We start from the raw sequence: 12,984 nt of genomic DNA, 5'->3' as shown, positions 1-12,984 counted from the left end.
CAGAGTCCCGTTAAACGAAATGTTCTCCCCTTGTTGCTCACCGTCTCGCCCGACACCTTCAAGAAGTCAAACATCACATGGCAAGTTGTCACACGGGCGCCTAGTCTGCACAGATTAATGTTAAAAATAAATTAAAGCGGCGATTCTGTTTTTCCAGGACTTTGCCGATTCAATATTCCACTTGGTGAGGGAGAAGTACCGGTCGCTGGTGGGCGGCTGCAGTCCGGCGCACGCTCGACACAAATCCCTGGCAGGCATCGTAATGACCCGAGGTATGGCAAATTTCATTGACTTTTATATATGACTTTGAATTATTGAAGTAGCGCAATATAGACAGAGTGACAGTGTGTGTGTGTGTGTGTGTGTGTGTGTGGAGGGGAGGGAGCAAAGAGGCATGGAGAGAAACAAGGGCGGGGATGGGGGAAGGAAGTCTAGATAGAGAGAGAGAAATTATGAAGTGAGCGTGGGAAGACAGAGTTTCCATTTCGTGCTGTTCCTTGAGCTCATGTTGGAGAATGCACCTTCTTCCTGAATTATTGACTGTTCAGAGTCTCTGAGGAGAATGAGACATAGTAGAGAGTGTCAGTCATCCCCCGCTGCATGCTGGACTCGTAGCGTCGAGGCAGCCTTGACAGCAGTCCCAGATGCCACCGTGGGAATCCTAACTAGATCAGCCTAATCTAAAACCTGACGGAGTGACACACTGGAGGGACAGCGAGGAGGAGGAAGAGGAGGAGGAAGTTCTGCACTGCTGCCCTGCTGCAGCATGAAACAATCACATGGCCATTTATCTCGCTAGGGATTTATCTACCGAGTTGTTACACCTGGAATTTTCACGCACGTTCATTTCCTAGCATGTTCCTGTGTGAATTTTCGAATATCTCAGACGTCCAACATCCACACATGTGAAAAGTGTCTCTACAGCTCTCGTATGAACGCTGCAGAATTTTGTTTTTTTTCTTGTGCCTGGTTTTCCTGGGCTGCCAAACCTTTCTGATCGTTGGATCCTAGTGAAACTTTCAAGCTTATTCAATATACAACATTCCTTGACGGCACTTCCTTACATTTGTTCCTCAACATCACAACCTTAACAAAGATTGTATAACTAGAAAAAAATAATTTGAAGAGGAAATATGTTGATGTTTGAAAATGTTTAAATCAAGTCGCTGAATTAATCCAGAGAACAGGATGACATGTAAAAAAAAAAAAATTCCACAGGCATCCCAGTAGTGACACCAGTATTGCATGAGGAACTGCTTTAATAGTTAGCCAAGCTGAGCGGCTGAAGTTCTCAAGAGTTACCAAAATTATCTGACTGAAAACAATTTTTAAAATATATTTTCATGCACAATCTACACAAAAATAAGAATTGAACTTCTCAGTTTCTTCATCATTTCATCTGTCCGAGGAACTTGGCTGTTCTGGGTTAATTGTAAAATCAAATAGAAAAGTCATGGTTTCCTTTGAAAACATTGGGAAAGTGGTGGATCTCTGCTGGGTAACCCAATCAACAGTCTTTTTGTGTGATGTAAAATGTCTCCCAAGCTGCCCTGTGAACCCAATCCTGCCAACAACGCCACATTAGACCAAAGAAACCTGGAGAAATTAACCATCTCTGAAATCTGGAAAAGTGCCAACATGTTAACCAAGGAAGGACACTATGAATGTCTTCAATGCATTTCACAAAAAAGAGCTTGAAAGAAAAAAAAAACCTAAGTAAAAAATTAAAGTCATGTCAAATGTGGATTATTTTAGTGGGAACATTTTAAACAAAGCAATATGTCTGATAGTATCTTCACTACTTGTAAAATAAATAAAAAAAATGTTGGTAAAATTATGCATCTCTTTACCTGGATGTGTCCCTATAGCCCCGGCGTATGCTGTCCAGAAAGACGACTTTTAGCACACAAATGCACACAATTCTGCTTCCAAGAATTGCGCACACGCACACGCACACACACACACACACACACACACACACACACAGAGGAGTGTTATCTCTGAGCCACTGCAGGCAGCAGGGCTTTGGGGGGGGTCAGTGAGAAGGGATCGGTATCTCAGCTGTCTTTGGAGTGCTGGAGCTCATCAGTTTGGACTTCAGTGAGATCGGCGCTCATCCCGAGCTAATCCAATCCCTCTCCTCTCCTCTGCCTCCCCGTAATTGCTTCTGTTTGTTTATTAATAGCAAATGTTATCTTCAAATATCCAGACCACGGGTTGCCAAGCATTCGCAGCGAGGCGGCGGCAGCGGTGGCCAACAGCAGACACCAAAACTTGACAGGAACTCTGGGGAGTCCTGTTCAGCCTCCCCTCTCTCTCTCTCTCTCTCTCTCTCGCTCTCTCTCTCTCTCTCTTTCTATCTCTCTCTCCGTGTGTGTCCTCATGCCCCTGCTTTTGCCACAACAACATGAATCAGGGTTCCTTTTTGAACTGTGGACACACAGCAAGCACCCCCACACCCTTTGCCTTGGTCCCTCCAAGACAGCTGAGCTCCATCCTGAACGAGATTAGCCCCACTGCCAGGCTGAGACTGCAAGACGAATGCCAAAGTAAACTGGAAGCACATGGCGTCAAATAGTGTGAAAAATGTCTTTTTTAACTTATCTGAGATAACACTGGGCATCTGGAGATGGTAAACAGTGTTCAGATGTGTTCAAAGAGCTACAAAAATCCGGATCATACATATGGAACAGCGGTAAAAGACACGCAGGCTTCCATTCCCCGACTTAAATTTCTTCACAGGGATGAGAGAACCTTCCTAAGTTTAGTTTTTTTTGTTTGTTTTTGTTTTCTCCCATCGAGCGTGTTGATGCGAGAGACGACGGCGAAGGAGGAACACCACGGGGACTCAAAGGAAAAGATGAGAGTAAAGGTTTTCAAACAAGTTGATTACAAATGACGGTTAAGCCTCGGTTCTTAGTCGGCATATCCGTTTTCAAATGGGGATTTTTCTCCGCTCTTTATCTGGTTTTCCAGCCGTCGCAAACTGTAACGTTCAAGTAATCACATAAGGCAACAAAACAGCTTGTCAGAGGAGGGTAAAAAAAAAAGAGGAAAAAAAGAATTAGCAGAGTGTGTGGCAGCAGAGAGAATCTCACAAAGACGCCCTTATGTGTCGCCTGTTAAAGCTAATAGAGATTCAACAGGGTGCCTCTTCCTCTGAGTCCAAGTTGCTTTTTAACCCTCAACGCATCAGTTTTTCCAACGACTCGGATGACAGGGTGCCGGATGACATTCGGCGGAGTCGTGGAACATCTCCAAGACCCGGGCGCAAGGAGGCTCCACCCGAGCGACATTTAAACGAGTCGGCGCATGAACGGCGCAGCGACGCTGACCTTGAGAGCTCATTTCGCCTCGGAAGAAAATGTTTTAACGTCTGCTTTATGGTTCCCAGAGATAATGGTTGGCTTATTAGGAAATATTTTCCCTGTTTTTGAGCCATGAAGAATAAAGGGATTCCAGTAATGGCTTCCCAGCGCCCTTCACTTGCGGCTGACAGCCGTATAATAACGGATCATTTCAAAGCTCGCGGTCATTTTGTTTATTTGGATTCTGTTTTACTTTTAGTGTTTGTATGCATTTCCTTTTCCACTGAAATAAACTTTTTCTTCAGCTTATTTAAGTTTTGGAACTCTTAAATGTTTTTCCTGCCAGTCTGTGGAGTTTCAGACGTCATCGGTTCTTCTCCTGGGTTTGTCCTCCATCCTCTTGTGCAGCTTTTTATTTGCCATAGAAGGAGCTTTGTAACCTTTCCCACACTGAAAGATGTCAGTGGGATTATTTCTCTTGATCTTTAGATCAGGGCACAGTGTTTATCTTCAGTGTTAAAAGTTTTTGACAACTTTTAACCTATTTGCTACACAGGTTCTCTTTAACATAAAAATGGCCAAGGAATCAAATTTAAGTCTTTAGCGTATTTAACTGCTTTTCACTCTCTAACTGTAACAGAAAATATCAAAGTTACGACCATTGGTTGGATCTCCCTCCTCATTCTCACCAAACAGAGACGATAGAAACTCAGCTGTCCCTTTACCATTGGACATCACCATGACAACCAGATTGTTGTCAAGTTAAGTAAATGAAATGTTGCAATCCAGACCAAAGTGAATACTTTATAGTTAATCAAAATGCAGCTGTGAGCTAATGGGGGTTTGTCTTTGGTTTAAAGGAACTCAGAGTTTCAGCAGTTTTTCAGTTTTCTAGAAATTTGTTCCAAATGAGAGGAGCATAGAAACTGAATGCAGCTTCTCCTTTACTGGTTCTGATCCTGGGGATGCAGAGTGGACTTGTACCTGGAGCGGTTACAGCTGACTGCTGTGTTGGTTTAGCATCTGAATGATGCTAACAGATGCTAATGTGGCATGACTTGATGGGATCACTCCTGAAAACCGATCTGACGGATGAAAACCAGCGTAGATAAACGAGTCTGTTCAAATCGCTGTGATCTGTTAACTACAGGTTACAGCCTGAAACGATTAGGAAGAATGAAAAAAGACGAATGTAATGTAACCCATGGCATCACAGCACATTGATGCCCTGGATTGGATTGGCAAGAGTCCAAATATTCTTGTACAAGATGATAAGCAAGACTAAGATAACCTTAAAATTAAAGAGGAAGAAATGTTGCAGCAGAACCGAGGATGCCCTCAAAACTAACAGTCCCAAAAAAAAAAAAAAAAAAAATCCGGGGGTTGACAAAAAAAAACAAAACAAAACACAAAGAACATTCAGGACTGTCGGGTTGAATTTCAAATGCAAGAGATATTAAAGGCACACATGCGACGCATGGGCAGCCGTGCAGAGGAAGTGAGGTCGTCCGTCGGCCCTAGGAGGGCGTGGGGGTTTATTCAGATGTTTTGTCAGTAAACACACACCTATCTATTTACAGTGTCATTCGTCGTAATTGGTGCTTTCTGCTCTCGGCTAAAACAACTAAAACGTGACGCGGCACGTTCAGGAATAATTTTTTATCTGTCCTGTTTAGACTAATTCCAGTGAATGTGTAATTTGCTGATATGCGCAAATAGAATTTTACGGTCGAATTACAGCCAAGAGGTGGCTGAAAGAAAACACACAGCTGCAGGTTCCATTTATGAAAGGTGTTTGTTTTTAATGGTTTTATTGATGGATATCTGACTTTTGATCTGCGTAGGTCATTTAAGTATCTTTATTTCTCTAAATGTTTTGTGCTAATAACACACACAGCTCTGGAAAAAAGAACTGAACCTCATTGAAAACCTCCTGGTTATTCCACCAAATGTTGATTTCTGAACTCTTCCTGAGTTAAAATGTCAGTATTGTTGTTTCTAAATGAACATGAACTTGTTTTATTTGCATTATTTGAGGGCTGAAAGCATCTTTTCATTATTAAGGATGATTTCAGACAGAACAAACGTGCTTCAGGACTCCAAAATATAAAAAAATTCACCTCTGTTTAAACTTTAATATTATTAATTTGCCTAAATATTCTGGATGATTTGGTTTGCAAAACGTTTGCAGCGTTGGTTTGTTCTAGTAGACAGTCACAGCTCCCTCCGTAAACAGGCCAGATTATGACTTCATTCATTACATTTAATAATGACGGCAGCTCCGTTTGTGAGAGGGAAAAAAAAACGTTTCTCCTCGAACAATGTGAGAACGGCGGGAAACCTAACATCTTTATTTGACTGCGGTATTAAAGGATTAGGAAGAAGTTGATCAAGAACACTATGTGACAAATTAAAGAGGCAGCTGGAGGGTGACAAACGCCACACAGTTTCTTTGTAGGACATTTGCATGTTGTTCAAACTTCTGACATAATGAAGTCATTTCAGTGGAGCTTAGTATTCCGGTTCTGAGCTCTCCTGGTTGACGTTAGCCGCATCCTGTTTGACTCAGGAGTCTGAAATCTAAACCCGGAAACTCAAAGTTGGGCGCGACGCGAAAAGCCGAACAAATGGCTCACAGTCTGCTGCGGCTCTGGGTAATGTAGTGTGATGCAGCCTGGTGGTCGGAGGCCAATTTGCCAACATGCAGACAGAGCAAGTTAAGTGGACCGGCGTTGCAGTGTGGAAGTAACGTGACATTAAGCAGAGGCACAGAGGAAATGCGTACGCCCGAGCTGCTTGATTGATGTGTTGACTTCCATCCTGATGAAAAAGAAAAGAAAGATACAAACCAGCCAGTTCAGCAAAACCGGATCCAGCTCTCTGATTGTCCTTACAGCTGAGGGGGAGCTGTTGGGTCATTGCAGCCCAGGAGCTCTTTTGTTCTCACTGTACCTTCAAGCTAGATTAATAAGAACGTAACATCAACAAATATCCACAATAATTCACTGACCTTAATGTGAAACCTAGTGGTGGCATCATGCTGTGGGATTCAGAAGCAGTTCCGAGTAGAGACACACCGATCCGATATTAATGTCTGCATCGGTCCCGATGTTGAAAAAACATCCTAGATCGGGTATCGGTGGCAATGTGGCCGATCCATAAGAGTAGATCTATTCAGTGTAATTCTATGCTTTGTGCTCTGCTTTTTCGGAGTCCGATCCGACCCGACCCAGCTAAACTGTTTTAATTATAGAAACGAGCCCAAAGTAAACCCGGTGTGTTTACTGCTTTCAGTTTTGATAAATCAATCAAGTTTATTTATGCAACATGTTTCAGAAACATGGCAGTTCCGAGTGCTTTACATCTAAAAACAAACAACAACAAAAAATCCATCATAAACACATTGTATCGTCAACAGCTGTGAAAACCAATAACAAACTTTACATTTTGTCAAATGGCGTCATTGAAATCATCAATAAACGTTGAATCTGTTGATCAATGTTTCCTTTGTTTTGGTTCAGAAGCAACTCTAAACAGTCTAGATCTAAAGGAAGTCAGTGTTTCGGCTGTTTTGCAGTTTTCTGGAAGTTTGTTCCAGATGTGTGGTGCATAGAAGCTGAATTCTGCTTCTCTGTGTTTTTAGGTCATAATTTGAGTAAGCAGTGTAACGTTTCCTGTTTTTAGCATTCGTTTGACGTCTTCCAGCTCCACTTCGTGGCTTGTTGTAACCGCAGGTTGAGTCAAACGCAGATCTTCTGGGATGTGATTGATGGGAGCGGAACAGGACGGGGTTGCGTGCCGATTTATTCTTACAATTTAACAAACTTTCTCACCTTATTGTCTTTCTTTCCTCAACAGGATGAGCTACCTATATTTAGACTATTGTATGATCTACACAACTTTATGTGGCGCATCAGAGTTTGATTTTCTCTGTCCTGTCTGGCTTATTAAACACGCCACAGAAAATTATTTTGGGTTTGGTTCGGGCCGAAAATCTGAACTCTGACAGGGAAATGACGCGTCGTTTCCCGATTGTTACCAAACGCATCCCCTCATTTTTCATGTCCACTTTGGTTATCAGGAACAGCAATCAGGGCCCTGATGAAGCAAAGCACCTGGCAGAAACTAAAAAGCTTTAGTTCTGTTTGATGTCAGAGAGTTAGTTTATCTCCTGAGTGTTTTTCTTTTTTTTCTTTTTGTCTTCTCATTAAAGGTTTCTGTCAGTCCAGTTGCCATAGCGAGCGGTTCCAGGTCTAAGCCTGTGATGTACTCGTTTTCTGACAGAGCTGCTATCCTAGGGTGTGACATCTCTGAATCTCCAAGCGATCAACAGATGTATTTGTGTGTGAAGAGCGCTTCGGGCCTTCCACTTTACTCCACCTTGTTCCTTCTGAGCGTCCCCTCCCCCTTCTTCTTCTTCCTCTTTGATGCAGCTGATTATTCTTCCTTTTAAAACGGCGCGCCGCCCGCGGGGCTCTGTCCCTTCCTCTCTCCGTCTCTGTCTTTCATTTATCTCTCCTCTCTCCTGCAAACTGGAGGCAACCTCGGTGCCAATTTCATGGCAGGCTAGCGAGCAGCGCGCCAGAAATTATCCACTGCAAAATTGATCTAAACAATCGCAAAGTGGAACGGCAAGGAAAAGCAGGAGAATGAAATTGGGAGAGTCTGTTACCTTTTTCAACTCGCTTTATCACCAGAAGCGGGATGGCGGTGTTCTGCTTACAGGGAATGCTAATATCTGAACTCGTGATGTGATAGAGATGTGTGCCATAAGGGGCTTAATACGCTTCAGTATTCTTGTTTCGTTCTGTATATCCCGTATTCTCTGCACACAAACACGCTTTAGAAATAGGGACGCACCAATCCACTTGTTTCACTTTCGATACCGATATCTGAGGTTGCAAATGGGCCGATACTGATCCGATGGAGAATAACATCATGCCAAATTGACTCGAAGCGTTTCTTTTTTTTTTTTTTTTAAATACAGACGTAAATGTACTGAATTACAAATTTGCTTGATGACTCTGCACCGGTACGGCTCGCTTAAATACCAGAGATCCAGAGGCCAGGTGGAGCAATTTGTTGACGGATCGCTCCACAAATACAAAAGTCATTGCCAAACACGAGCATCAAAATAAAATCCATACTCTTTTATTTTATTCTGCCCAGGAGAGCTGCACCGAGTCACATGGCACCTGAAATACTTTGCGACTTTGTAGATAAAAAAAGATAAAAAAGTTAAACCTGCTCTATCTTCAGTGGTCTTTCCTTTCTTCATCTCATGTGCCCGTTTATTAACCGGCTCCCTGCCACACACACACACACACACACACACACACACACACACACACACACACACACACACACACACACTGCCCACAGCTTTCCCTCTCTCAGCCTCCCTCCCCTCCCCCCACCATTTCCCCTGCCCTTCTTGCTTCTCCTCATCAGTGGAGGTGTCAGGACTCTAACACCGCGGTGCCATCTGGGCCGAGGCTGATAAAAGCTCACGCGACGGTCCGGCGGCGCCTGCAGGACCGCCAGGAGCTGACGAAGCCTGACTTTCTGAAGAGATGGGGAGAGATTTGTGGCAGCCGGGGGACGAAATGGCAAGGCGTTCCCATGCTGATCCGTCACCCACCTTCAACCCTCCTCTAAACAACCTCTGTCTGTCCGTCTGTCTGTCTTTTGGGTCTGACCTACAGAAGTCTTTTTTTTTCTAGCAGAGGAACCATCATGAGACGGGATTTTTCTTTCATCTTTCTATTCCGCCACAGCATCTTCTTCTCTTTTTGTGTTTTGACATAAAACCTGATCCTTCACACATTGAGCATTGAAATAGCTGCTCAGGTACCAAGAAAAGGAGGATTTTTCAGTTTGGTTCTGACCAGTGAGTTGGACCATCAGAACCTCAGCAGGTTCCACTGAGGAACCCACCATTCTAAGCATCAATAGGTTGTGCTGGAAGCAACACCCTTCAGGGTAGATGTCAGTAGCTGCGTCTCCATTACAAACCAGCGCAAAACTTTGTCAATATTCAGCTGATGTCGATAAAACACAATTTCGTAACGGCGGTGTTTCCATTTAAAAACAATCAGTTAAAATCACACATAAATAAGTTTGTTAGCGCTTAAGTTATTAGAAAACATCATCCTCCTATAACTTCCTCGCGTCTTCTTTGTCTTTGTCGCCAGTAGCAACATCTGATCATCTAAAGAAAAAGAACAACAAAAAAGCAACAACAGAAGAGACACTCAAGGGTGGAAATATTCCTTTCACACCACGGTGTAAGGATTAAATGGCTGTGATGAACAATATCTAAATAATACATTCTATTGATAATCCATACACAAGCCTTCCTTAAGTAACTGAAGGAGCTCACCTAGGATTCTTTCAGAAACAAAAGACAGAAAACATCCACATCTTCACATTCTTTACTCAAACGTTAAAGCTGTAGATAAACACTGGCTATGTTGCTTCTTGTTGCAAATACCTACAAAGATACAATTTCATCCATGGACAGAGTTAAAAGATGGCCAAGACTTGTTGGAAACAAATCAATGAATTTCCAGAATGTCCTTTACGTTTCTTTCTTTGGGTTCAGTATAAACTGTTCTGTCTTCATTGGGACAAAGCCGATGAAAAGTTCAGATTCTGAACACCAAACACACCAAAAAGGTTCATGAGTTGAAGAATTGATGCGTTCAAGGAGGTGAGGACCTGTCTGTGTTCCCTCCACAGATCTGGACCTGAGGCACGCCCAGGTGGTGGCGCTATCCACGGGAACCAAATGCATCAACGGGGAGTACCTGAGCGACCAAGGGCAGGTCGTCAACGACTGTCACGCTGAAGTCACGGCGCGAAGGGCTCTGATACGTTTTCTCTACTCTCAACTGGAACTTTTCTTGAGGTAGGATGCCAAAGCTCTAATGTATCTCTGTGGTATTTACGTCTTTTACCCCTTGAAAAGCTCAGATACCAACAGTGACATTTCCAGTTTCACCCTCTAGCTAAACCCAAGGTTTGCAGAGAAGTTACGAAGATTTCAGTGAACAATAGATGAGTCAGACGAAGGGTATAAAAAAAAACTCCACTACATTAATTACTGGAGAAAATGTGAGACATCTGGTTCATTACAAACACTGAACATTTTTCAGCAAATGTTTGAAGAGACCAGCTTAAACCTGGTTTAAAGATGCTTAAGGTTTGAGGAGGGGTGTTTGTGTTCTACATGTGGTAATAATCTCTTGTGCTCTTCATATGAAGCTAAAATCTCACAAAGATGAAACTAACCTTCAACTTTTGGTTCAGACAAAGACCTCCTGAGAAATGTGTGGGGTCACCTGCACTGCAAAAACACAAAATCTTACAGAGTAATTTTGGTCAAGTTTCTAGAGGAAATATCTTAACACACTTGAAATAAGACAAACTATTAACTTTCATAAAGAAGAAAAGCACTTGTTTTTAAGTAAATAATTCCTTAATATTGATGAAGAAGTGCTACTTCCCTTGGTAGATAAACTAACTTAGAACATGGAAAAAATGTCTTGTTATAAGGGAAATAATCTGAGAATGGAACAAAAAATGTTAATCAATATTATGGATTTATTTACTTAAAACAAGCTCATGTATCTTGCTAAAAGTCACTTGTAATTAGTTTTGTCTTATTTCAAGGGTGCTAAGATGTTTGACCAAAATTACTTACAGGATATTTGATTGACTGTCACAATGTTTTCCCTGATTCTCCATAGACAGAATATTTATTTCGTTTCAACCCAAAGACGAACTTAATCTCAGGACTTCAGCTGCTTTTAGCTTAAGTGTAAATAAAGAAAATAATTTGTTCATTTGAAATGTGTAGCTTATGCAGGTTTGACATATTTGCAGTCTGAGTCTTGTTCATGGATTCAACATATTAAGGTATCAAAATTCATCACATTCAAAGCATAAGCTTAAAATGATGAGAAAGATAAGAATAATCAGTAAGTAATACTAATAGTATTTACAATATAGGGATGAAAATAAGTCAGGTTAAAGTAAAATGGCAGAGATAAAATAATTTGAGTCAGTCACAACAGCTAATGACTTCCCTTGAGTCTAATTATCCCGTATTTATTGACTTTTGGCCTCATTTAACCAGTGTTAAATTTCCAGATAGTTAAAACAGAGCAGTTAGTCCTTTGACAATAAACTTTTTTTATACATAATAAGGTCATTACATCTGATACATAAAAATCTAGTGTTTATTGTTGTCAGACAAAAATACAGTTTTAAATGTTTTTGGTTTATTTATTTTAGCTTTATGGGTACAACACTCTAGTAAAGCAGTAAAAACTGTAGTGGTTTCAGATTAATGGCATCTTCACCCATGGAGTTTGTTTACTTTGGTCAGTCAGTTGATGAGTTTGTTAACTATAACTTTATCTCGTAGTTAAGTTTCTTTTCAGTCAGAGAAAAGTCCAAACAAACCAAAACCTGTCACTCCAAGCTACACCAGAACGTTCAGTCGTTTATCGGTCTCATGTCAGATGCTAAGTAGTGAGCTAGTAGAAAACACAGAGTATTTATTCCAATCATTATTGTGTTTCTGGGCACTATTTCTGGTTTAAAAAAAAAAAAAGGAAAAAAAAAAGGAATTATTTGGATTATTTGTGCCCACACACACTTCTTGATTTCAAAAATCCTATGCGACTTGAACATCTTTATTGCCAAAAAAAGCAGATCCATTTCTGCATTAGAAATGGAATAATCTAAACGTTAGAGCAGTTTACCTTGGCCACTTCACGTTGGGCTAGATTTTGTGAATGTTTCAAACATGCCCCTTTATGCCTATTTGCACTTTATCATCAGAAGGAAGTAGTACAGAAAACCGTGTTCAGCTTGCTGCTGTTTCTAAATGCCTGCTCAAAACCTTAAACAGGATAAAGCAGCTGCAGAAAAGTGAACGGAGAAACGAGTCACTGAAAATCTTTTGCCATCGGTTTTAGTTTGCGACGAGCCTCCCGTAGTTTGAACATGCATCGCATTATGTTTTACGTGACGCTTAATAACATCACATCTTGTTAGTTATGACCCCCTGCTGCAGCCAAAACGCGCTAACTCCTCTATAACAAGCTCCATGGAAACAGCAGCGCTTTGTTCACGAGAGACTTTTCAATAATCAACAGGCCATATGTCTGCTGTTCTCTATATAAGCACACGGTCACACTCAGCTAACTCAGCTAAGGCTGTCTTTGTTTCTGCTCTTTTCTATACAGTATCATCCAGAACTAGTCAGGCCCCATATTTTTTTATCACATCTTATCACGTTAAGCCCACAAACTTCAATGTATTTCATAGAAATATGAAGTGATGGACCAACACAAGGTAGTTCATTAATAAACATGGGTCTAGAAAGTATTTGCTACATACAAATGCTCATCTATCCTCTTCAGATTTTTATGAAACCAGATTAGCTGTTACTTGTTGGGGTTTCACCTGAAATATAAAAGTTTGAAGTCGTAACATGAACAAATTGGAAAATGTGTAAAAAGCATTAAAGTTTCTGCAGTTCACTTAGCATCGTCGAGCCTTACCAGTTCCAAGATGGTGGCTTTGATGAATTTCGACTTTTACCAGAGTCCACTTTATAAGAATATATTAGTTCCCTGTTCTCCCCGGGGAACTCAGCTGGAAT

General features: G+C 41.5%; 1 protein-coding gene across 1 annotated transcript in view; it reads left to right on the top strand.

The window, feature by feature from the left end:
* adarb2 (adenosine deaminase RNA specific B2 (inactive)) overlaps positions 1-12,984 on the top strand; it is a 72,532-nt gene that overhangs the window by 32,838 nt on the left and 26,710 nt on the right. Inside the window, exons 3-4 of the mRNA XM_015045953.1 lie at positions 158-272; positions 10,050-10,218. Coding sequence (XP_014901439.1) covers positions 158-272; positions 10,050-10,218 — 284 coding nt within the window. The remainder of the gene's footprint in view (positions 1-157; positions 273-10,049; positions 10,219-12,984) is intronic.

This window comes from Poecilia latipinna, unplaced genomic scaffold (genome assembly GCF_001443285.1).
Source record: "Poecilia latipinna isolate Pla-1442-1.1 unplaced genomic scaffold, P_latipinna-1.0 Scaffold756, whole genome shotgun sequence".
NCBI classification, from domain to species: domain Eukaryota; kingdom Metazoa; phylum Chordata; class Actinopteri; order Cyprinodontiformes; family Poeciliidae; genus Poecilia; species Poecilia latipinna.
This window is presented reverse-complemented; position numbering and strand designations above follow the sequence as displayed.